The sequence below is a fragment of the Cucumis sativus genome, chromosome 2, assembly GCF_000004075.3.
Source record: "Cucumis sativus cultivar 9930 chromosome 2, Cucumber_9930_V3, whole genome shotgun sequence".
NCBI classification, from domain to species: Eukaryota; Viridiplantae; Streptophyta; class Magnoliopsida; order Cucurbitales; family Cucurbitaceae; genus Cucumis; species Cucumis sativus.
The window spans coordinates 9092091-9115593 of NC_026656.2; the positions used below are offsets into that span (position 1 = coordinate 9092091).

At 33.0% G+C, this 23503-nt stretch overlaps 2 protein-coding genes across 2 annotated transcripts; one reads left to right on the forward strand and one right to left on the reverse strand.

The window, feature by feature from the left end:
- The first annotated feature begins 1061 nt into the window (after positions 1 to 1061).
- Positions 1062 to 9829, forward strand: LOC101207823 (glutamic acid-rich protein). Its single transcript, XM_004138965.3, has 4 exons — positions 1062 to 1585; positions 1751 to 2700; positions 7548 to 8571; positions 8696 to 9829. The coding sequence occupies exons 2-4, from the start codon at positions 2623 to 2625 to the stop codon at positions 9172 to 9174; spliced, it is 1581 nt and encodes a 526-aa protein (XP_004139013.2). The 5' UTR covers positions 1062 to 1585; positions 1751 to 2622; the 3' UTR covers positions 9175 to 9829.
- A 784-nt stretch (positions 9830 to 10613) lies between these two features.
- Positions 10614 to 15525, reverse strand: LOC101208064 (protein ECERIFERUM 26-like). Its single transcript, XM_004138966.3, has 2 exons — positions 15030 to 15525; positions 10614 to 11919 (listed from the first exon to the last, which is right to left on the reverse strand). Exons 1-2 carry the CDS (start codon positions 15465 to 15467, stop codon positions 11005 to 11007), a joined length of 1353 nt encoding a protein of 450 aa, XP_004139014.1. The 5' UTR covers positions 15468 to 15525; the 3' UTR covers positions 10614 to 11004.
- Positions 15526 to 23503: the final 7978 nt, after the last annotated feature.

The following is a 23503-nucleotide window of genomic DNA, read 5'->3' on the forward strand; positions in this document are numbered from 1 at the left end:
TTGTTTTTTTGGAGTATTTATGGAAACTTCTTGAGTAAGCGAATGAGATTTTGGGTTTTATTAAGAAAAGAATGTTTAAAAAGTAACACATTAATATTTTGGGGATTGACGGCATTTTCATAAAATACATTTTCTTTTAGGATTTTCTATGCTTTCTCAAATTATGGGGTATCAAATTAAGAAGAAAAAAAAAAAACTCAAGGCCGATCTTGTCTGAGAAGGATTGGAAAGAAGCACTATCACGACTTTTAAAAAAGTGTGTTATTTTCAAAAGGTGAAAACTATAATAAGTTACTTTGGACAATTTTCCTATTATTTGTATAGGCCATTCCAGTGCATTGTGTTGGGATCGATATGGGACTAACAAAATTTTAGTTTCTATTGATAATTATGCAAATCATTGTTTGGAGTGTTAGTTAAAAAAGTTAACACATTTGCCCCGGTCTTGATATTGATCTTGGCTGAGATAAATTGAGACGAATCATTAAAACAATGGACCAAAAAGTGCACTATTTGCAAAAAAAAAAAAGTGAGGGATTATTTGTGTCTTCAACTTTGAATTGATGGCAGATCTAGAAATTTTGTTGACAGTCTTTATAATTCAATAAAAGTGATATGAAAAAATGTATAAATTAGAGCTTGAACGTAGGTCTAAAAAATGCTAAAAGATTGGTTTCCCGATAATCCAACTAATGATATTAATATTATGTTAGTTATATACATTCACACACACCACTATTTCAAATTGCTACTATGTTCTTTGTCACCCTCTCTTTTCATCTTTATTAGAATGATTTGCACTCCAATTATAAGCTATCATAAATGAGGAAGTATAGTTATAATTATAATAACCAACTCAACACCATACTTATTTTTTACATTTATTGGAGTTATATTTGAAGGGAAAATCAAGTCAAACAAATTGAAAAGGAAAACAAATAGGAATACTCCTATTTTACCCTTCTCTCACTTGCGTGTGACCTCCAATGACCCAAAAATATATATTTATTTTTTGAAAAAAAAAAGGAGAAGAAATAAAAAAGTAGTAATCACTAGGAAGGAAGAGGAAGTTAGAGGCATTCTCAAATCGTTTTTGTTTGAGAATAGTTGGGAGAGAGAACTCAGAGACAGAGATACAACCAAAGAGAAACAAAGAAGGAAACTCAGTAGAACCAAGAGAAGAAACCCCCCAATTTCTTTTTCTTTTTCTTATTCTTTTTTCTTTTTTCTTCTTTTTTTTTTCTTTTTTTTTTTTATAATACACTCTCAAATCTCTTACACACACAACAAGAGAAGAGCAGCAAGAGATTGAAGAACACAATCTATTTAGCTACATACACCTTTTTTTTGGGTTTTCTTCCTTGTTTCCCATTTCACATGCCTTCTGTTTCTCCTTAATCTCTGTTTCAGCCACATCAACACAGAGATCTTGTCCTTCTACATTGCCTACTCTGTACCGGACAAGCTAATCTCATTACCCAATTCCCCAATCACTTTCTTTCATCCACCCACTTCCAATTTCTTCCTTTTCCCCCTAAATCCACCTGCTTTTACCCTTTTCATCCATACCCTATTATTCAAATAGGTAGTCTCTTTTCTGGGTTTTGATTCTATCTCTCTATCTATCTATTTCTTTGTTTTCACAAAAAGATTTCTTCCGATTCTCGGTTTTTTTGTTTTGTTTTTGAGGATTCAAAATTTAGGGTTTTGGTACTAGCTATGTGCTCATGTATTCGGTGGATTTTTCTAGGGTTTTGACGGATCGTTACTGGGTGGCTCTCCAATTTATCGGTTTTGCACTTATTAGGGTTTGGTACCGCCTATGATTGAAAGTATGATTTTGACTGAGACATCGCGTTTTCTCTAGAATGGGCTGGAGCTCCGATCTTTTGTGGGATTCTGGTTTTAGTTTGTACTTTGTCAAGCCTGCGATTCTGAAACTGTAACGTACCACTAGAATGAAGTGAACTTTGCTGGACTGATCATGGAAGAAGATTGCACATTATAGACTTGTTTTTGACAGTGATCAGTTTCAACCCAATCAATTTCTTGGATTACAAGGGATTTTCGATACTGTTTCTGGTGTTTCGTTTCTAATTTTGGAGTGCTGTTGGTTTAAAGAGGGGATAATAAACCCAAGAGGATAATCAAGTGACTCTAGCGTTGAGTCATTGACATTTTTCAAGAACTGATCGGGAGAGCTAATTGTGCTTAATTTGTTGTTAAATAGTTCTTTTTGTCTGCGTTTCAATTGATTTTCATATTTAGGGTTTCTCTGATATTCGGGAACTGGGATAGAATTCATATAGTTCAGTGGCAGAGTTGGCTCTTAATATCTGTTTTTCTTGAGAATTTTGGAAATATCTCTCTTGGCCTGTGCTTATTATTACTCTATTCGTGTTTTTAAGTGGGAAGAGTTCTCTGAGGTTTGGGAATTACATCTGTGGGATTGACTAAGAAGCTCATGGAGGAATATTGAAGCTGGAAATGAATGCGAGGACATGGTGCATGGACAGCAGCTTAGTTTCTTGTTCGTTCCTTTTTCGGAACAGTGCTTCTGGAAAGTAGTTATAGCATTTTCGCTTGTGGGAAGAGCTCTTGTTTTTTGTCTTACTCTGTGCAATGTCGCGCTGCTTTCCATTTCCGCCACCAGGATATGAAAAGAAGTCCAGGGCAGAGGATGCAGACCTACTAAAAAAGGTTTACAACTTACCTTGTCTTCTAATAGATATATTACTAGTGAGATATTTGATGGAGAATTATTACTGGCCCATTTGATTCTACAGGGAGCATCCTACTATAACTCCATTTGGGAGGTTTATTAGGCATGATTTCAGTCATCATAAAGGCTCACATGACTAGACTTGTTTGACATTTAGATGAAACATCTGGTCCTAGTTTCTTTAAGCACTACTGGTGTCATAAACTGTTAGATTCACTGCTGTTTCTTAAAAATGGAATATTATTCTGCATGTCCCAAGTAAAATGTACAATTCATATGTTTGTTAGATTAAAAGCAAAGGATGGTAGTTGATCATGAGATTATAGTGTATGCCACTTCCTGCTTTTGATAGATTCTGGCTTATTGGATGATTTGTAGGGCAGCTCTCTGCCAGCTATTTCTCACCTTATATTTTGTTTTGTGTGCTTGTATTTGCTCTTTTTTTTTTTTTTTTTGGGGGGGGGGGGGGGGGGGGGGTGGGGGGGGGATTGTGTGTCTTGAGAAATCTTAAAAATATTTCTGCCACATTCACGTAAGTGGTAGCTGTAGATTGATATAGCTTCTCACTTTGTTTGGTATTACAACAATGAAATTCTTGAACAGTTGACCATGTATTCATGATGCTTGATATAGCCTTCAATTGGCTTCGTGGAAGTTTTTTATTCTTTTCTGAAATAAAGCCTTGAAAAAAATACTCTTCTCCTTCAACATATATTTATACATTAATACATGTTATTTGTCGTCTAACATTTCAAGTATTTCAAATGGGGTGAGGGTCGTTAGACCAGATCTTTCATTGTACTGGATGGCTCACTATTGTTAGCAATTTTTGTTGCGGAGCTGTTTAAAAGGAAGAGTTTTCTTTTCAATCTCTTTCAGCTTAAGCGTGGGACATGAATTCTTCTGTGTCTTCTATGGGAAGCTTCTCCTATGAAGAGCCTGCTAAGTGCTAACTTTTTTAGTTTCTACAGAAAAAATCTTGATGATATCAAATCTTTGGATTTGATTTCTCGTCAGCCTAATTTTATCAGGTTTCTGATAATTTTTTATTTGTTGATTACTTGAATTCTTTTAGGATTTCCACTTCTTAATCTCTCTTCCAGATCTTTAACTTACATTTTCCATCTTATCTTAAGGATTTCCATTTTGTCAATACATTGTAAGGATACAGTCTCAGTAGGCTTCTTTGGTTGGTGACTTGGGAGAAGACTGTTTTCGATATGCACATAAACGAGATGCCTAAGGCTCATATGCAAAGCTAACATAGGAAAAAAATATTGTATAAGCAAAGTACAAGTTTCAAATGAGAATTCTAAGGTCCTTTCTTTTGGAAGTTAAAAACGAACCTCAAATATAGAATACAGTGTGGACTGTGGAATACAGAATATTATGTACAGCTCCATAATTGCAAATCTGACTACTTTAATCGGGCTGGATGGGCTTGTTGTCTGTGGAGAGAAGGATAAATAACTGTGAGATGAATTGAGAGTTGAGAGAGATACGGGCATGAAAGGAGAAGTAAAAGATGAAAGTATGGGCAGAGCATGGGAGGTGCGGGAGATAAAGTTGGGCCTTGGTCTTGGAGAAGCTATTGAGATGATGGGGTAAGGATGATGGCTGGGTTTTCATTTTTTTCAACCCTTAAAAATGATTTTTCTTGGGGTAGGGTAGGAGGTTGCTGACAATGGTTTGTAATTTTCTCACTTCTCAAACAAAGCTTAAATTTGACTTGATTCACTGCCTTCTTGAACAAAGCTTAAATTTGACTTGACTCACTGCCTTCTAAAACAAAGCTTAAATTTGACTTGATTTATAGACCCAATTTTCTATTAGTACGTCCACGCTAGAATCGTCTGTATTGTTTCCCTTTCTCTTGTAATTGTTCCGGCATTTCTTCTCATGTTGGAGTGTTTGTGGTTCTATAAAAATTGGAAACCTCATCTTGAGGTGTGAAACTCATGTTAGGGCTCTGTTGAAGTTTAGGACATGTGACATGACATTGACACCTACAATTTGGCTTTATGATCTGTGCTTGAAAAGAAAATCTCTATCAATTGTTGGAATTGTGATTGATGTGCGCACTTTTGGGAATGGACATGTCTTTGATGATGAACATCGGGAGGTTCTAGGTTACTACTTATGTGGAAGTTGTCACTTATGTGGAAGTTGTCTATTCATCTTGTTTTGATTTAGATCAATTAGAAAATTAGATGAATGTGCGAGGATAGAGGTGTAAGGCGTTTGTTAGATATGTGTGGTTGTCTTCACTTTGCTTGTTGCTTTTCTTTGAATTTCTTATCCCAGTACTTTTGTTTGATCTTCCTTACAAATCTTTCTTGAACATCTAGTCTTTTGGTTGCAGCCTTATATTACAATAGTGTCAGATTCTTAATTTGTTGGCTGTTTTTTGTGTTTATGTATTGTGTTTTTTGAAAAATGACAGGAGTGTTACTAATTAATTAATCTACAAAATGGTATTTGAGAAGCACGGATCTTAGTAGAAATAACATATGTTCTCGCATGGATTCTGTTCTCTTATATTGTTGGCTGCAAAGTTTCAAAGCATTCCATCTTGGTGTCATTGTTAAGATTGGTCATATTTGAATAATTAGAAAAAAGAATTTCCTACAAACTGTTTGCAGTGACCATTTTTTGTACAACAGCGTCTTATAATGGTTGATTTATTGTTACTGGAGCATCTGGATTTTGTACAATAGCTATGCTTCTCTCTGGTATTTTTGTTTAAGGATTTTGAAATTGTCTATTAATTCTTATTCTTTTGGATGGATGCCACTTTTTAGGCAGCTAGACTTGTACTTGTGTTGTCTGTAGTGGCCGTCGTGTTGACCCTCTGGTAAAAGCTTTAATTTTTCTTTTACACATTTTTCAGAACTGAATGTTTTACTGGTTTTGTGGGTTGGTTTATGGGATCTCCTTCAAATTCTTCTTGGTAGAAAAATTTGGAGTGGTAGGCACCTTTGTGGATGAAACTTGAGATTTAGGGAGACTTCAACTTCAAATTAAGCTTTTGTTCTTTAATATATCGGTTGGCTACAATTCCCACTCCTATTTCCTTGTGCTATTCAGAGGAATAAGATCCTGAAGGGTCCAAAGAAGTCACCTTCCATCTTTTTCTCCCTTAATTGTACAGTCTTGCTTAGAGTGATGCAAGCAATCAAGACCTTTCTCCCCTTATTTTTCAACTCCATAGTTTGTTGACACACCTGAAAAATTTTGTTTGTTGGCGCAACCCATAATTATCCAGAGCAAGCACGCTTTGAAAGAATAGATATGGCTTTGGCTTTGGCAGCATTTATACTCAATTGTTGCTAATTAGTAATTATAATCTAGAACAGGGCTATGTTAGGGTATCTTTTTCAGTACACATTTCCACTGTAATTAGATTGCTTAGAATCTCGAGATTAACAGAATGTTGTTTGGTTCTTTTTGTGTGTCATCTAAAGTGTAATGATGCTTAATTGGAGGCTTACGTAAAAGATTGAGACTTCTTCAGTGGCCATCTTCTCATGTCAGGCTACTAAGCAGCCAAATTTTATGACTAAGCAGCCTGTTGTTAAATCTTATTTTAAAGTAAGATCTCATCCCTTATGCTTTCTTGGTCCGCAACTATGATGAAGACATTTCTAAGATTAGCCACCTGATAGAGTGTTTGAGTACTTACAAAATGGCTGGTTTATCTGCACTAACGTCTCTCCAAGAAAAAGTACTGTCAGTTTACTTGGTGCGTTTGGACATATAACTTGAAGGGCTTCTAGCACTTCTCAAAACTTTGACATAGCGTTCCATCTTATTTGCTTAAGACCATATTTGCTAATGGATAATCCTGTGCCAGTGCTTCCATTTCATTTAAAAATCGCTATTCTCATTTTAATCTTCTTTTCCCAAGCTTCCCAAGATTCAGACCATATTTATAATGAAAGTTTTTAGGGTTAATATTGATTCAACTTCCCAAGGTTAGGTGACCTCCAATCACTCAAAAATATTCAAATGGAGAGAGAGAGAAAAAAGTAAAATAAAAACTAGTGATCACTAGGAAGGTAGTTTGAGACTTTCTCAAATCTTTCTCTATTTTTCTTCAGGAAAGTTAAGGGAACTCACAGATGGACATAGAGAAACAAAAAAGGAAACAAAGTAGAACCAGAGAATAAACCCCCAAATTTGCACACTTAGTAGACTCAAATCTTTGCACACATAAGAACAGAGAATCTAGAGCTAGAAAGAGCTTTTTACCAGTAGACGTCAATGCCTTACCATAGTCCCATATTTGGAGCCTTCACAAGTTCACATATTTTTGTTTTGCTCTTCTTGTGTTATAAGCGTCAATTTGAAACACATTCATTATGATGTGCTCCATGCTTGAGCTGGAGTTGGTTTGAATAAAATTTGTCCTTTGGGAGATTCAAAGGATTTTATTTGAAGCAACACAGATGCTTTGATGTTTTGTAAAATTGTAAGAGATGATTGAATATAGCACAAACGTCTAGTTATCTATTGTGCAGTAGTAATATCACTACTCTGCTCTGATGAGGTGGTGTGTTGACTTCTAACAATTTTCTTTTAATCTAACTTTTTTCTTTTTTAAAAAACAAATTCTTGTAGCTCCTTTTCATTTAAATTAGACATGCAGAAAGGTTTCTATTTGATCTTGTTCCAATCCCAATTTTTGTAACAGTGGTAGCTACGTTTCATCATTTCATAGGCTATCAACATATCATATAGAAATTGAAAAAAAAAAAGACATGGTTTTCTCCTCATTTTGAAATGATTTTGCTCTGATATTCCTACTTTTCTTTCTGATTGGCAGGAAAAGAGCAAAGAGAAAAAGCATAAAAAGGAGAAGAAAGAAAAGGAAAAGAGAGAGGGCAAAGAAAAAAGAGATAAGGATAAAAGTGATGAGAAACGCCGGGAAAAGAAAGACAAAAAGAAAGACAGGGACAAAAAGAAGGATAGGAATAAGGAGAAGGAGAAAGCACATGCTTCGGAGGAGAGTAAGCATTCGGGGAAAATTGGGAGTCAAAATGGAGAGGAAGTTGTTAGAGTCAAACATAACAGTGTCCAAGAGGAGAAGCATGCTGGGCAATTTGATTCTTATGTTGGAAATAAGATTAGTCAGAATGCTTTTCACTCTAAGGAGACAAAGCACACAAAAATGGTGCTGGAGGTGGGGAGGAGAATTGAGGACAGTGGAACTGCGAAGGTTGAGAAGTTTGCTGTTGCACAACCAAGAAGGGATGATGGAATGGTCACACAGGTGGGTAGGATTTCTGAGACCTTGCTTGAAACTAAGGACCAAAGCAAGAACAAGAAAATTGATGAAAGAAAATACAATGGTCAAGGACTCAGACACGAGGAAAGATTTAGTGGCAGTTCTGCAGTCCCAAGTTCAGCCCCAACTTCGACTGCAACTGCAACTGCCACTGCCACTGCCACTGCCACTGCCACTGCGACTGTTGAACCTGGAGTTCCAGGAATGTTCAAACAATTGGAGAAAAGTGCTGAGAGAAGGAAAGAATCAAATGATAAAACTAGACAGAAAGAAGGTGAAGAAAGACGGAGCAAACACAAGGATAAAGATAAGGAGAAGAAAGGACGGTCAAATGATAAACAGGGCAATAAAGAGAAGAAAAAAGAAAAGAAAGCAAAGGAGAAGGTGGAAGAGAAGAATGCCATGGTAGATAAAACAAAGGAGATCAATAAGGATAACCTATTAGGTAGACATTCTACAAATACGAATACATCACAACTTCCTGACAGCAATATAGTTGCTGCAGTTGAGGAAAACTTAATTAAGAAACGGAAGGACTTTGAGCCTAATGGAGTCTTGCATGGTGAGTTAATTTGTATAAATGAACCACATAATTATTTGGCTATGGATCTATTAATTGAACTTGGTTGTGGTTTATACTGGTAACTCTTTTAGCTCTCAAAATAGTTTTCTTAATTTTCTTTCAGCAATTGACAACAGATCCAGTAAGTTGTTGAGGCCTACTTCTCATTCATTGAAGGAAAATGGTAGGATACTGGAACCGTGCTTGCGTTCCACCTTGCCTCCTTCAGAGAGACAGGCTGTGTCAAATGACCTTATTTTGGTTAGTAAAGAACGCAAGATTAATGGCATTATTGAAGCTCACCACCCACCTGCCTCTTCGAAACACAGGTCTGGACAAGTTGATCATCCTCAACCTCCTGCAATGCATAAAAAATCACCTCATCCAGATTCCAAGCACTTGAGTCAGGTATATTCAGTACCCAAAATGGAGGAATTGTCAGATTCTGATAGCCAAGATTGGCTATTTAGCGGCAATTCTTCCCTAGCAATGAAGCCCAAGTTGGAAGTTTCGGAGGCCAAGGAAATGCCAAACGTATGGGCCGATGCAATGCAGATAGAATCCGCTGATGTTTATGCTCTCCCTTATGTTATTCCATACTGATGGTCTCACAGGGCTTGATTTACCAACTTGATTCTATCTGACTCAGGGTAGGTGCCGCCTTGAAATTGTGTTGGAGTGGTGGTTCACCGACAGCCACGTCGCACCAACTCCCTTGAACACATGGAAGCACAGATCCTTTCTTCCACTGCTGCTCCTGCAGCTGGGGCTGGACATGTGATTTTGATAATCTTGCTATCAAATTGTTGATTGGAACAGCGTCATCTGGATTGCTCTTGATCGTTGAGGGGTGGGGGGTAGGTATGGAAGGTGGTTTTTGGCTTAGGACATTAAATAACTAATTCATTGAAATGAGAAAAATTCATAAAGGCAGTTCTGGGAGGTTTGCCTGCAGAGAGAGAGTGAGAGAGAGAGAGAGATAGAGAGGAGGTGTGAGCTTGTGGTATTTTATTTAATTTGCTTGGAGCTGAAAAAAGCACTTTCTAATTGAGAATGTGAAAGGAATTAGATGTGGTCTTTACAACTCCACCACAATTTTGATTTGTATCATAGAACTTTTTTATTTACAGAAATGTAAGATAGAGGGAAAAGGAAAAGTAGTGCAATTCATTTATGAGGCTGCGGATTAGTTTTCATATCTTCATTTTTCATTTCCTAGATGGTGTGATAAAAAGACTGCTGGTTTGCTTTTTGAAAATACTGAAAGCTTACTACCCCTTACTATTAGGCTCAAGAAATTTTCTCTTCTTGCCACCTTTCTGTTCTTCTATGAAAACACTTACTGGATTCTTCATAGATTAGTTTACTGTCAATTAGAATAGAACAGAGATGGAGACCGTAGAAGTTGATAGGTAGCAGGTGTTACTGTTTCTCACAATCATTGAAACAAATGTTGGTAAGTTGAAGAATCCTTTGTAAATCCTTCATCTTGATTCTTTCTGCCTTAAATCTTCTTTTAGTTTTATGACACTTTGTTTTGGGAAGTTTGAGATTATTGGATACTTGATAACTTTAAATCAATACCATAGGAACTTCTTTTTTTCCCCATCTTTTAAGGTTGGGTAGATTTAGGGTTTGGTTTTAGTTATTTATTTGATATATAATTTTTAAATTTTCATCTTTCAAATTATTCCTTTAGAACTTTTTGATCACAGAAAGCTGGGGAGTGTTGGAGGTAAAGATTCTCGGTCTATTTGAAAATTTTTCATTAAAAATAATAATTCAACCCAAACATTCTTGACATGATAAATGATTTACTTTTATTGGCCGCTACTAGTTTGAGTAAGAGTAAAAGTCAAACACCTGCATGAGTAAATATAAACAAGTTGGAGTAGTGCTCAATGATCTCCATTTTCAAATGAAACTGATATTTTCTTTTAATTATTATTACTATTTGTTTACCCATTTTTTTCCATTTCAACTCTAATCTTATTTTTAACTAAAATATTTAACCAGCAACTTGAAACTTTTGCATGTACTAATTCCCATGCAACCTTGAATACAGATCTTATTTATTTCTTCACCAATTTCTACATATGCATAGTATAGGTAAAATTTTCAAAGCACTTTCTAATGTGTTTCGTTTTCATCCAATAGTATCTATTATTATCAGACACATCTAATAATGTATTACATTCCATTGAAATTAATTAACTTACTAGAAATGCACTATATCCTAAGAATCTACTAAGTTTCCAGAACTTTTGCTCATCACTACGTTGATGAGTATTATTCTTTTCAAGTATTTTTACTATTCTAGTACATCTCTTAACACACAACAAAGTGAAAAACACCTCAATTTTTATCTTCTTAAATTTGACACAGAAAAAAAAAACTTCTTTTCTTAATTTCGTTCCAAAGTATCATGTTGACTCATTCCTTATGTTTCTCAAGGAACATTCCATTAGCCATCAACTCAGCTTTCAGCTCCACCACTTCATTTTCCGGCAGAATCACAGTCACAAACCTTCCGCGGTCGTCCCGGCCACTGACCCCATCGTCTACTGGCCCAGGAACGACCACTACCGCTCCACCGTCTCCGACGCCGTGCAAGGTGTAGTACACAAATTTGGGTTTCTCATAATCCAATTCCATGATCCCATTTCCGTACAAATTAGCGTCATCCCATTTCACAAATGTCAGATTGGCCCCGTAAACAATAAAATCACTCACTCCATCGTCCCTGTTCACAGCCTCTTCAATGAGTTCCCCTTCGTCGTCCGCCGCGCTACCAACCAACAGAGCCGCCAGATCCCTCTGGTCGACGTCGGAGACAGCGGCCGCAGCAGATTTGACTGTACTGATCTTTTGGGTGTTCCCAATTACTTTCCCCTGTTGTTTAACTGGATCAAGTTTACAGAGAGTTACCGTCGTGGGTTCGGAGCCTCGCCGGAGCTTGGCTATAGAATGCCAGAGAGCGGCGGAGATGGATTCGAAAGGTGGGGTTTGGTGGGGCATTTGGGTTTGTAAATTGGCCAATTGGGTTGGGTTTAATTTGAAGGAAAATGATTCCATTTTGTACTTGTTGGTGGGGATCCAGTGGTCGCCGACTGGGTCGACTCGGCGGAGGGAAAGTGGGGGTTTGGCGGAGGCAGAGACTGGAGGTTTGGGAGGCGGAGTGGTTGTGATGGTGCCAAGGGAAGGTAGTGGAGGAGATGTAAGGGCGGTGGCGGCGCCGAAGAGCATATTGGTGATGGAGTTCATGAAGGCGGCGGGGGAGAAGGCGTCACCGAGGACGTGGGCCCAGGTCAGCCCAATTGACATTCCTTTGCATTTGAATCTCGTTACCTTTATACAATACAACGTCTTTCATTTTATCAAAATTGAACTATACCGCAAAATTCTAGTTTGTATTACAAATATTATGGCTTTTCCTTCTTTTCTTTTTAATTTTATGATATAGCTTTTGTATTTTAAGAATAATTGAATTGGTTCTATTTTTTACCGTGCAATTATTTGTTTAGGCTTGTGCATATTAAATCAATATTACTTTTAATTTTTTCTTGAAGAGATCCGAAAGAGACAATATATGTTGACATTATACTCGTTTTCATTCAATAACCCCACTATCGTTTTCTTAATAATTCATTTTACTTTACTAACTAATCAAAATCTTATGGTCCAAAAGATGAGAACTCTAACTGCACAATTACTAGGGTCGTACCTACACAACCAACTCTTTTTCTTACACAGTAAATAAAAAATCAATTCACTTTCGCTAACAGATAAGGACCTCTTGTCTACAGGAATATACAGTACCAGTTGGAACTAAGCTCATATTAGCTTCGCTAACAGATTTTCATTGTGTAGTTTGTGTTCTTTTTCTATTTTCTTTCTTTTATATATAATAATAATAAAAATAAAATAAAAAAATTATTAGGATTCAAACAATTCATCATAAAACTAAAATTGAACAAATTTCAAAGTACTGAAATCAAAATATAGAAACGCCCAACTCAAAAATTTATATATACGTGTGTGAAGGTTGGCCCACCTTCAACTAGAAACCCACTCTCCATTTACTACCCTCATTAAAGCTAAACATGTTTCTCCCTACTGAATTTCCAATAATTGAGGAAAGAATGTGAATCAAAACTAGAAAAAAAATATCCAAAAATTTGAGCTCAATACAAATTTCTTTTTGAGACATATGTTCTCGTTGACTTATTCTTATGATCATTAGACTAAAATTCGATAGACATCTTTCTTGTGTAATTTCAATAGTTTTATGTATGTACAACGAAAATCTCTTTTACGCAAACTAATTTTGTTTGGTAATTAAAATGTATATATTAACTGTCTTGGTTTTGAATGATCCATAAATTTCAAATATTCTATTTGAGTTCTAGTTCTTTTGTTGTTTGGGGAAAAAAATTTAATATGCAATGACAAAGCTAGATGAATATATGGAAGGTTTAAATAAAAAATATATATGAAAATGATAGATGGATATATGAAATATTTATTTGTTTATTTGTTTTGAAAAGGATGAAAGGTTTACTTCACACCGTTGGAGTTTAGCTTTCAATCTCTGCCAGAACTTAGGTTTTTATACGAAGAAAAAAGGTACACTTACACCCATGCATGCATTAATTTCTGAAACTGATATATACTTTTTTTTAGTAAAAGATAAGGATCACACTTCAACTAATTTTATACAAATATATAATATTTTAGAGCCTAATTATTTGTGTAACGTTGGATCTTTAGAAATTTATTATGTTCCGAGTTGGTTGATTTAAATATCCATTTTTCATTAAATGCTTACTTTTAAAAATTAATGGTGATGTTTATTATTTAATTGAAAAAATTATAAAAATGATAGAAATATATAATAAAAAACTTAATTAATTATAATTATTTTCAATTAGTTTATTTAGACTAAACTCAAAATGAATGGAAAAAAATGTTTTTTTTTTTCATAATATTTGAATTGCTAAACTAGGGGTTAGATGTTTGATATTCATAAGAAAGATATATTAATAAGATTTATGATAGGAATATATTCACCTGTCTATAGAGAACTAAAAAATAATTTAAAAGAAATTTATTAAGAGAGTTATTGAAAAAGGGCAAAACTATTGAAAATCTTCAATAATTGAATTATTATTATGTGTATGATTAAAGTCGTGAGATGCAACCCACATTTTTGTTAATATTTTCACTATTTTCTTCATAATTTTTTTGGAGTTGGATCAATTATCTTAGAACTAAAAGATAAATGAAAGAATTTTATTAGTAGTATATTATTCATAACTAAGATAAAATTTGTTATTTTGTCGTACTTGAGGCTCTACTATTCACTTTTAAAATACAAATATCCACGTGAATTCTAACATCTTTAATAATATTTGGTAAGAAAATCATGTACCACAAAAAAAAGAAATATATTGAAAAAGTAATAAAAATATAATATAAAGTAACAAACATAGTTGACCTATTTAAATATTTTTAAAAAAATTATTGATAATATAATATAAAGTAACAAACATAGTTGACCTATTTAAATATTTTTAAAAAAATTATTGATGTCGATAATTTATCAATAAATCTTGTTTAGTAAAATATTACTCTTTTTAAAATCTCATGTTTGATTTTTTTTTTTTTACTATATTTACAAAATCAAAACCTCAAGCATATTTTTTTTTTTTGCAAAAAATACCTAAACTAATTTGTCATCTAATACAATTTTTCAATTATTTATTTTTGTTGTTTCATTTTGGTTTTTAGTTTTTAGGATTTTAATAAAATTAATCTATCCTAACTTAGTTTTTCTTTCTAAGGGTTGATGAACGGATCTACTAACTATAACAACTAAACACTTAAATTGAAACTTTAGATAATTAAATATTTTATAATATTTAGTTAATAAAAATTGGAAGAATATAAAAACAATATAAATAATAAACATGTTGACTAGTTTGCTCTCTATTTAATAAATTTATTTAAAAATACACTTAAATTTCAAGTTCGTAAAATTAGTTTGCTCTCTATTTAATAAATTTATTTAAAAACACACTTAAATTTAAAGTTAGTAAAATAAGTTAACCATTGGAGTGGGAAGAATTGAATAATTAGTAACGTTGGAGAAAGTAATTACATTGACCAACAATAATAATGTTTTTATAATAAAGTTTTATAAAAAGAAATATAAGGTTAATATGAATCTAACTTAACTATGTACTCTGAGTGTGAGTGATTAAAAGTTGTAATATACTTCACATACTTATGTCGAAAAAAGAAAAAAAGTTAATACTCTAAAGTACAAAATACAAATCATATGTTAGACATCAGTATTTTAATCCAATATTTTTAAGTTTACTAAAAATTTAAATGTCGATTTTAATTTATAAATTATAATTTTAAAAAAGAAAGAGAAAAAGAAAAAGGGGACGAACCTGTATATAAATGGGAGGAGAAAAGTTCAATTCAGGTCCGATGACCTTCTGCGAAACCAGCAATTTCATGGGTGAACAATCGTCGCCTATCATCTCCAGCCATTCCGACACTGTGGTATCACATTCTGCCTCAATAAACCTAGCGCCACAGTCGTTACATTTTATGAATGGCCGCCCGGAATCCTCTCGCCGTAGCCGACCGCACGTGAGGTAGTAGTCGTTGAATAGAACGAACGTGGCGGTCTTAATCTGTGGCAGTGTCACCCTGTGGCTGGCCTCGGAATCGAAGAAGTAGATTGCGTTGATGTAATGGAGTTTCATGGCCAAATCGAGGCCGGTTAGGTGATAGGAGATGTCGGATCCGAGTGTTTGGCCGGGACCGACGGAGGAGATTCTGAAGCTGTGAACGAGGCTCTGTTCATTTTCGCCGGAAACCATGGCGGGAGGAGTCGGATTTGATCGGAGGGGTTGATTTGAGGGAGGAGGAAGAAAAGAAGAGGGGTTTTATAAAGTGGGGGGTTATCTTTTCCATTTGTCACAGCTGTTGAGGAAATCAATGGCATTTAATTACGTGTGGGCTGCTTATTGGTTTTCCTTTTTAATTCGTTGGTAGTTTTGAGTCAGATTAGCATTTATACTTCCATACTTCATTTAGCATTTTTTTTTTTAATTTTTCCAAAAAATAAATAGGGCTCAGAGATAAATATTCAAATATTTTGTGAGTTTTACTATTTTAGCGATTTTCCTAATAAATATTAATTTTGCGGTAAAATTGTGAAAAAATTTCATGCATGGAAATTTTCATTATTACGAGACCGATTGCAATAGAAATTAACTCTAAATACCTGATTTTAATATGCATTGAAATAAATTTATGATTTATTAAAAGTACATTATTATAAATTATTAGAAATGTAATTGAACTGAAAGTAAATAAATTTAGAAATATTGAAACTAAAATGATATTTTAATCTTTAATTATCATTTTATATTTTACAATATATATTTTTACTATTTCACAAGTTTTACTAGTACTACTTTTAATTTATGTATTTTCAACTTTGTTTCGTCTAGTTAACTTAACTCATAATTTAATAGATTAAAATAAATTTATCATCCATACTTTACTAAACTACGTTTTAAAACATTAAGTTGTTACTTATTATAATATCTTTGTTTCCAAGTGTTTCCTTGTGACCATTTTTGTTGTTATGATTCAAAATCTAAACACAAATTTTAAATCCAACAACTTTCTTGTGTATAATGCTAGGGCTATATTCTAAGATAAATAATATGGGATCATTGGGATCATGAGATTAAATTCAGAAAATTAAATTTTTTGAGACAATTGACTAAAATGCATGCATATATATGTGTTTAGAGTTGAGAATAGAGAGACTAGAGTATGAATTTGATAAATATATGACCTAACCTAAACAAAAGATCCTACAAAGTAAGAAAAATGGAGTTATGAATTGATTTTGAAGCTAAATTTGGTTTCAATATTTTTAATAATTAATTTTTGAAGTGGTATTATTATGGGATTTCATTATATCTCAACCCTCTCTAATAATGATGTTATATATATATATATATATATATACATGCACACACACAGACTACTCTCGCCCCATACAAATTTTGTTCTTGAAGCAAAAATAAACTTAAATTTCATCGGTGGGGATGATGAGAGAGTGATATATATATTCAAACCAAACAGCACTATGGTTCAAATTAAAGAAGAGAAGGTATGAGAAGATTATATTTAAAGCCAACTTTTATCGTTGTTTTATGTTATTATTACTTTAGATTAATGCCAACTTTTATCGTTGTTTTATGTTGTTATTAATGTTTAATTTAATAGTGTCGCCATCTAAGTTTAAATATAATTTTTTTTATTTAAATATTGTTATAAAAAGTTTTTTGTTTGATATTTTTCAAGTCTACAAAAACTTGATACACTATCTCGTTTAATCGAATGACTTTCCTACAATTTATATATACATATAGATATTTACACTGCCAACTCCGAGCTTCTTTCTAACTCTTCTAATTGGTATATATCTTGATGGACCGAAGGTAATACATGTGTTTTACTTTTTATATCCAAGTATGATGAGAATACCAAATATAAATACACTTTGCTATTTTATTAGAGATATAAGGAGCATTTTGGCAAGGTTAATTATGTTAAAGTATATATCATAATAAACTTACCATTACCTTTTCTGTTTATATTCGTGTGAGTGACAAGTCAGTTTATGCACACCTCAACTAATTTTAGCAGATAATCCATCTAACCTTACAACAAAATTAATTTCTAATTGGTGGCTACCATGGATAAACTTATAAAAGTTATATCACGTTATTTTTACTAAAATAATGTAATACTGTACATATTATGATTTATTATTTTAAAAATATATATTGAGATTTAATGACTTCGTAATTGCTTTAGAGATAGTTACAAAAATAGAAATTAGATTCAAAGTATTTAAATATATAACAATATTTTAAAAAAATTATAAATATAACATAATATGTTAAAATCGGTTAATGTAAAAGTCTATAATTGATATATATCATATGTCATAAATATTGATCTGTTACTGATAAATCATATGAGTCTATAAATGATAGAAGTCTATCATTGATAGACTTTGCTATATTTGTAATTTTTTTCAAAATGTTATACTTAATTATTATTTCTAAAATTGCTATCCATTGTAATTACTCATTGATTCATGTAATTCACTACAAGAAAATTGAGATCTCCTGACGCACAAAATCATCGGGATATATATTAAAATACGTCGGAAAACGATCTTCTGAGGCATAAATGCCCGTTGAGATCGGGGTCGGACAAAAAGCATCGAGAGAGGATCTCCTGTTGCACAAAAGAAAGCGTCGGAAGATTGTAGGCATCCCAAGTTATAGTCAACTCTTGACACTGTACATACGCTATCGAGAGTTTGATTGTTTTTCTTTACAAAAATACCTATTTCTTGGTTGCTCCATATTTAAGAGCGGACAATTCCTTAAAACAAACCATTATGTATATACACACCATGGCAATCAATTTCTAGATGCTTGATACTTACATAAAAATTCAGATTAAAAGCAACAGAAATAACCAACAAGATTATCACAATATACAAAAGCAGGGGCTTGATAAGAAATATGTAAATCAGTAATCACATTAGAGATCCAAGTCAGTTCACTAGCCATAGTAGCAAGAATGTGGTATTCAACCTCTGTAGAAGAGAGACTTAGAAATAATGGTACACAACATCCAAAAATGATCAGAATGTAGCTTAGTAACATATTGACTTAGTTTATGAACAACAAGAGAATTATCAAGTCATGAGATTTGCAAATATAACAACATGCCAATCAGACGCCTATATAAATTACAAGCATCCTCAGGATTCAATATCAATAACTAATTCACTACTTTATGCGAGTTATACACAACAGAAGCACTAGCTTCAATTTTGAAAAACATTCAGTACATTCAACAAGGTATATATTAGAATCAAGAATCATCAAGAGTTACCTAGATGCCGATGCCATGACTGAAGCATCAGTTTCAACAACCGATTTTGAAGGAAACCTCAAAAACCATGATCTTCAACAAGTGAACTCGAATGAAATGCCAAATTAAAATTCTGCAATTAGATAACCTCGATCCACCAATATATTTATAATAATCAAAACAAATCATAAATAATTTCAACCAACACAAGAAATCAAAACAAATCATAAACAAATTAAATTTTTTTTTTTTTTTTTTCATTTCAACCAACACAAGAAATTATTCAAAGCATACGTTAGATCATCACATGAATGGTAATTGAATCTCCACATTCAACATAAAAGAAAATGGCATTGCAGTAACAAAAAATTGAAAAATTTGCTAGTTATTAACTAACTTTTACACATTTCCTTTCCTCTATGAATGATGAAATACAATATATAAAAATAAGAGATGGTAGACAGATATCCTTAAAGCATCAGGATGAACAACTATCCTTATAACATGTCAAATTGAGAGATTGAAAAAGTCTATCCGTAGCTACTTCATAAAATTTCTGAATTATTTGATTCTCGCGTTCCAGGTAGCCTTGGTAAGTAGTTCAATGCATAATTTATGAGATATATTTTCTTCCATGCAAACATTAAAATTTACTCGATGAACAAAAGTGGAGTTTTTTATTCCATAAAACGTGTAAGTTCTGTAGATCGATAACTCATTGCAAGCAAATAATGTAATATTCATGTTTGAGAAAACACTGATGTTCGATCCTTCAAAACATGAAGTCTCTTGATACAAACCTAACATACTTGAAAATATAAAAGCATGCAAACAGTTTTACAGATTGCAATAAAGGGCAAACGAAGGCCACTTCCTTACCAACATCATGAAGAAAAAACATTAAGATTAAAGTAGAGTATTATAGGAAATAAAGAAGAGAAAATGTTGAGGTTGACAATGAGTAGTGAACAAAACATACTTTTAAGCACAGTTATTACTAACTTGCATGACACATAAAATACATGGGAGAGGTGTTGAAACCCGCGTCTAAGTTAAGATTTAAGAGGTAACATTTGACTAAGTGTTCAGAATGGGCGTTTTAGAATGGAGAAGAATCAAATGTTTCGTGGAGAAGAAGTTTGCGAAGAAACCTTAAAGTTTAAGTTCGTGATAAGAGTTTTACGTGAGAAAAAGTTGGTTAGTTTGCAATGAAGGTTTTTTGGAGTGCTAAAAAAATGTAACCACACAATAACGTTATTCACGAGAAATGTTAAGTGATAGAAGTTATTCGCGGTATGGAGGAGAGAAGAAAGGTCTGGCGAAGAAAACGTCAATCTAATTTAGCAGAGGTTAATGTGTAAGATTAAGGATTTAAGTATGACTATGTTAAATATTAAATTTACACATGTAAAAGTTTTAAGCAAGAGCTGACTAACGGAGAAAAGTTAAACATGACTAAGTTAGTTTAAGAATTCTATAAATAGAGGATTTGGTCATAAGCAGAAAAATTTTATTAAAAAGAAAAAAGAAGAAGAAGCTAAAATACTTCTATTTTGCTTTGGCGAGAAGAAGAAAAACAAGGTGTGAAGCACTGCAGTTTGTTCTGCGAGAAGACTCCGCAAAAAGAGAAGGAAGAGGAGGATCTTTAGTAAAGTGTGGTGAGTGACACATTGATTTCTAAAAGTATTTATTAAACATGATTTCAAACCTTACAAGCAATAGCTTGTGAGTGATGAAATGCGTAAGTTGGTTTCTAAATTCAATTATTTATCAAATGTTTAAAGCAAACTTTGACGATTGAATATTGAGTTTACTGATTTATAAGCATGTTTTAAATAGTATTAAAGTATGTTACTAAGAAATAATTCCAAAAGCATGTAATTATTATTAAGTTTATGGATATTTACAAAGTCATGATTTACGAGTATGCTGAAGTTTCTGAAATAGAAAAGTTAATTGTTTTTAGAAAGTTGTTTAAAAATCACGAGTTTAAATAGAATGGTTTAAAGAGAAAACCATGGTAGTCTACATACCAAGTTCTCGACGGTCAATGTGCACAGTCAGGGATATAGAGTTATGCTGACCACTTAGTCGCTACCACCGAGTTCAGGCAAAATACAGAGACTAAAGGTGCTCTGCTAGTTTGATTGAGGTGTAATAGGATAATAAAATCGAATGTGTGCTCTGTCATCTTAAGAAAGTTTTCCTGGGTATAGACTATACATAGATAAAATAGTTTATTTAAAAAATTTATAGAAATGTATATTGATAAGATTTACGAGTTGATTTAATTTTGCGGTAAGAATATTGAATGCATGCGTTTTGACATATTCGGCGAACTAAAGTGTTTATTGACAAACTGATTTGTGTTGCAAGTTATGATTTGACAAAAAAGATTTATCAAATGGCATTGAAAAAAGGATTTCATAAAACCTCACTAAGTCTTAGACTTACGTTTTAAAAATCTCATCCTCTAGGATCAGACGTTTAGGCCAAGTAGAGAACAAGGTTAACAGGCATGCGGCGAATTGAGAAAGTTACTAGGCGTTAAGTAGTTTTGGATAAATGCAATTTATTTGGTCAAAAGATTATAATTGTATGTTCTCATCAAACGCTTGTTATTAATAAAGTATACGCTTTGGTATTTGACGTTTAAGGTTAACCACCGTGCGTTTTGAGTTTTGATTGATAGTTTAAAAGGAGTTGAGAATAAGATTAGTGATAAGACCAATAACAAATTTTAAGCTAAATCGCATCCTATTCACTCTACTTTCTACATTTTGGTTGTCTTACGCGGATTGTGGTGTGACAGGAGGACATTATGCGATTTATCAAAAGGACCTACACGTCAAGTCAAGAATAATCATTTAAAAGGACATAAGAACACGAAGAAATAATGATTCAGAGCAATTGTATATGGGCAAGAATAACCATTTCATATGTCATCTTGACAATGTTTAAGCATTACCTAACACATTACAAACAAATTATGATCTGGAGCATCAACCATTAATTGAAGATCATCCGAACAATTTGTATTGTGAGATGCAACATAAATAGCCATCATTCTCTAGATAAAGAAACAAAACAACAAACTGACATTAGAACCAACAAAATTAAGTGGCTAAAATGATGGGATAAGTAGGAAAATCACCTGCAAAAAAGTTGAACTTTCTTTGTGAAAGGAGAACAAAGTATCTCTCAATATGATATAAATTGCACTCACTAAGATGGGGATATGTAGGTAAAACAAAAATAACAAAGATTTAGAATCACAAATATTTATTCATAATTAGGTTCCATAAATATATTGTAGGAGAAAATCGCCATGCTAACCTAAAGATGGAAAAGATGCGGTACCATCTAAGCAAAGTAAATTATTAAGCCAATTTTCCAAATAATCCCCCAAAGCATAACTTATAGGTTTTAGCAATTTTAATGTACAAAATTTTCTCCTTGCAACAAAAACCAAAAACCAAAAGCCTTCCTTTAGAATCTAAAACAAGGATGGGGATCCAATGCAAGAATGAGCTTGTTATGTTAAAAAGAAAAACTAAAAACTAAAAGAATTGTTTAAAGAATCTTTACATACATAGAACGGCGATTTAATGATGGAATCTAGCTAGTGCAGGTTTAATGATGGAACCAGTAAGATTAGTGTGTTTGAATTTAGGGTTGTACATAGAACGGCCGTGTTGGATGGCAAGGAGTGGCGAAAAAGCTTGAATCTAGGGTTTGGGGCGTAGAACGGTTTTATGGATGGGGGTAGAGTTTAAATATCTCCTTATACATAACTAATGGCGTCAAGAGTTTTTAAAGAGAACTCTGGACACCTCCATAACGACATTGAGAATTCTGAACATCTTCCGACACATAATTAATAGTGTTGGGAGGTAATAGATAACTATTGACACCCTTATACGACGTAGGAGTAGTAGATAATTCCTAATGCCCTTATACAACGTCGAGAGTTAGTAGGTAATTAACTCCCAACGCTTTTATAAAGGCTTTGGGAGTTGGTGTCTCTCCCAACAATGCTTTAGTCTATCGAAAAAATCGTTTTTATTTTTGGTTGGATGGTGACTAAGAACTCTACACATTGGTCCTTACTTTCTAGCTCCATAATGGGCCTAAATCTAGGGCATACATTTATTGGAAATTAATGGAACAAATTTTGTAGTGTAGTTCCAAAAATATTTTTAAATATTTTATTAACTTCTAATTTCATCCAATACACACTCGATCCATGAATTTCGGGAGGAAGACTGGGAGCGAGAAAGTCAATGAACAAAGGAGCGAACCACTCAAATTGAACTAATAATTTTTTCATAATTTCACTACTTTCAAATTTGTAATAATTTTAGTCTTTATCATAAATTTTTTTATTAAATCAATTTAATTGTGATCAATTTTGATTACGTAACAAGTTATGATTTACAAATTAATCACTTCTAATCTTGGATCATAAAAAAAAATCATTAAACTCAATATGACTCATGTCACTACATTTTTTAAATTGCAAAATAGCAAATTTAAATAGCCATCTGATTTCATTCATTACTCATATTTACCATATTCACAATATACAAAAATGAGGTGTCATATAGACTGTTTTTTTCTAAATATTTTTGTCATCTAATGCAATTTCTCTAAAACTAAATCGTTACAAATTAAAATTTAGAAACTAAAGGGATGCTTTTAAAGCTTAAATGAAAGTGTATTTTTTACCTTTATTTAAAGTTTGAATTTGTTTCTGTCCTATATTTATCCCATCTGCACTGAGATTTATATGATCTTCACTACTACAAATTTGGTCTTTCTTGACGCACGTAAATTTTGATTTTTTGATGGTCATAGCAAAGGACCATTAAGAAAAAACATTCTTCTTGATAAAAGGTTTATCTTGACGGTCATGTATATCAAGAAAAGTCTCATTACT

What these genes read in the sequence shown, in the direction of transcription:
- LOC101207823 (XM_004138965.3), top strand. Translation starts at nt 2,623, where the DNA reads ATGTCGCGCTGCTTTCCATTTCCGCCACCAGGATATGAAAAGAAGTCC. An exon ending in ATGCAGACCTACTAAAAAAG is followed by an intron (nt 2,701 to 7,547) that starts GTTTACAACTTA and finishes TCTGATTGGCAG; the next exon opens with GAAAAGAGCAAAGAGAAAAA. An exon ending in GCCTAATGGAGTCTTGCATG is followed by an intron (nt 8,572 to 8,695) that starts GTGAGTTAATTT and finishes ATTTTCTTTCAG; the next exon opens with CAATTGACAACAGATCCAGT.
- LOC101208064 (XM_004138966.3), bottom strand. Translation starts at nt 15,467, where the DNA reads ATGGTTTCCGGCGAAAATGAACAGAGCCTCGTTCACAGCTTCAGAATC. An exon ending in CTCCTCCCATTTATATACAG is followed by an intron (nt 11,920 to 15,029) that starts GTTCGTCCCCTT and finishes TATTGTATAAAG; the next exon opens with GTAACGAGATTCAAATGCAA.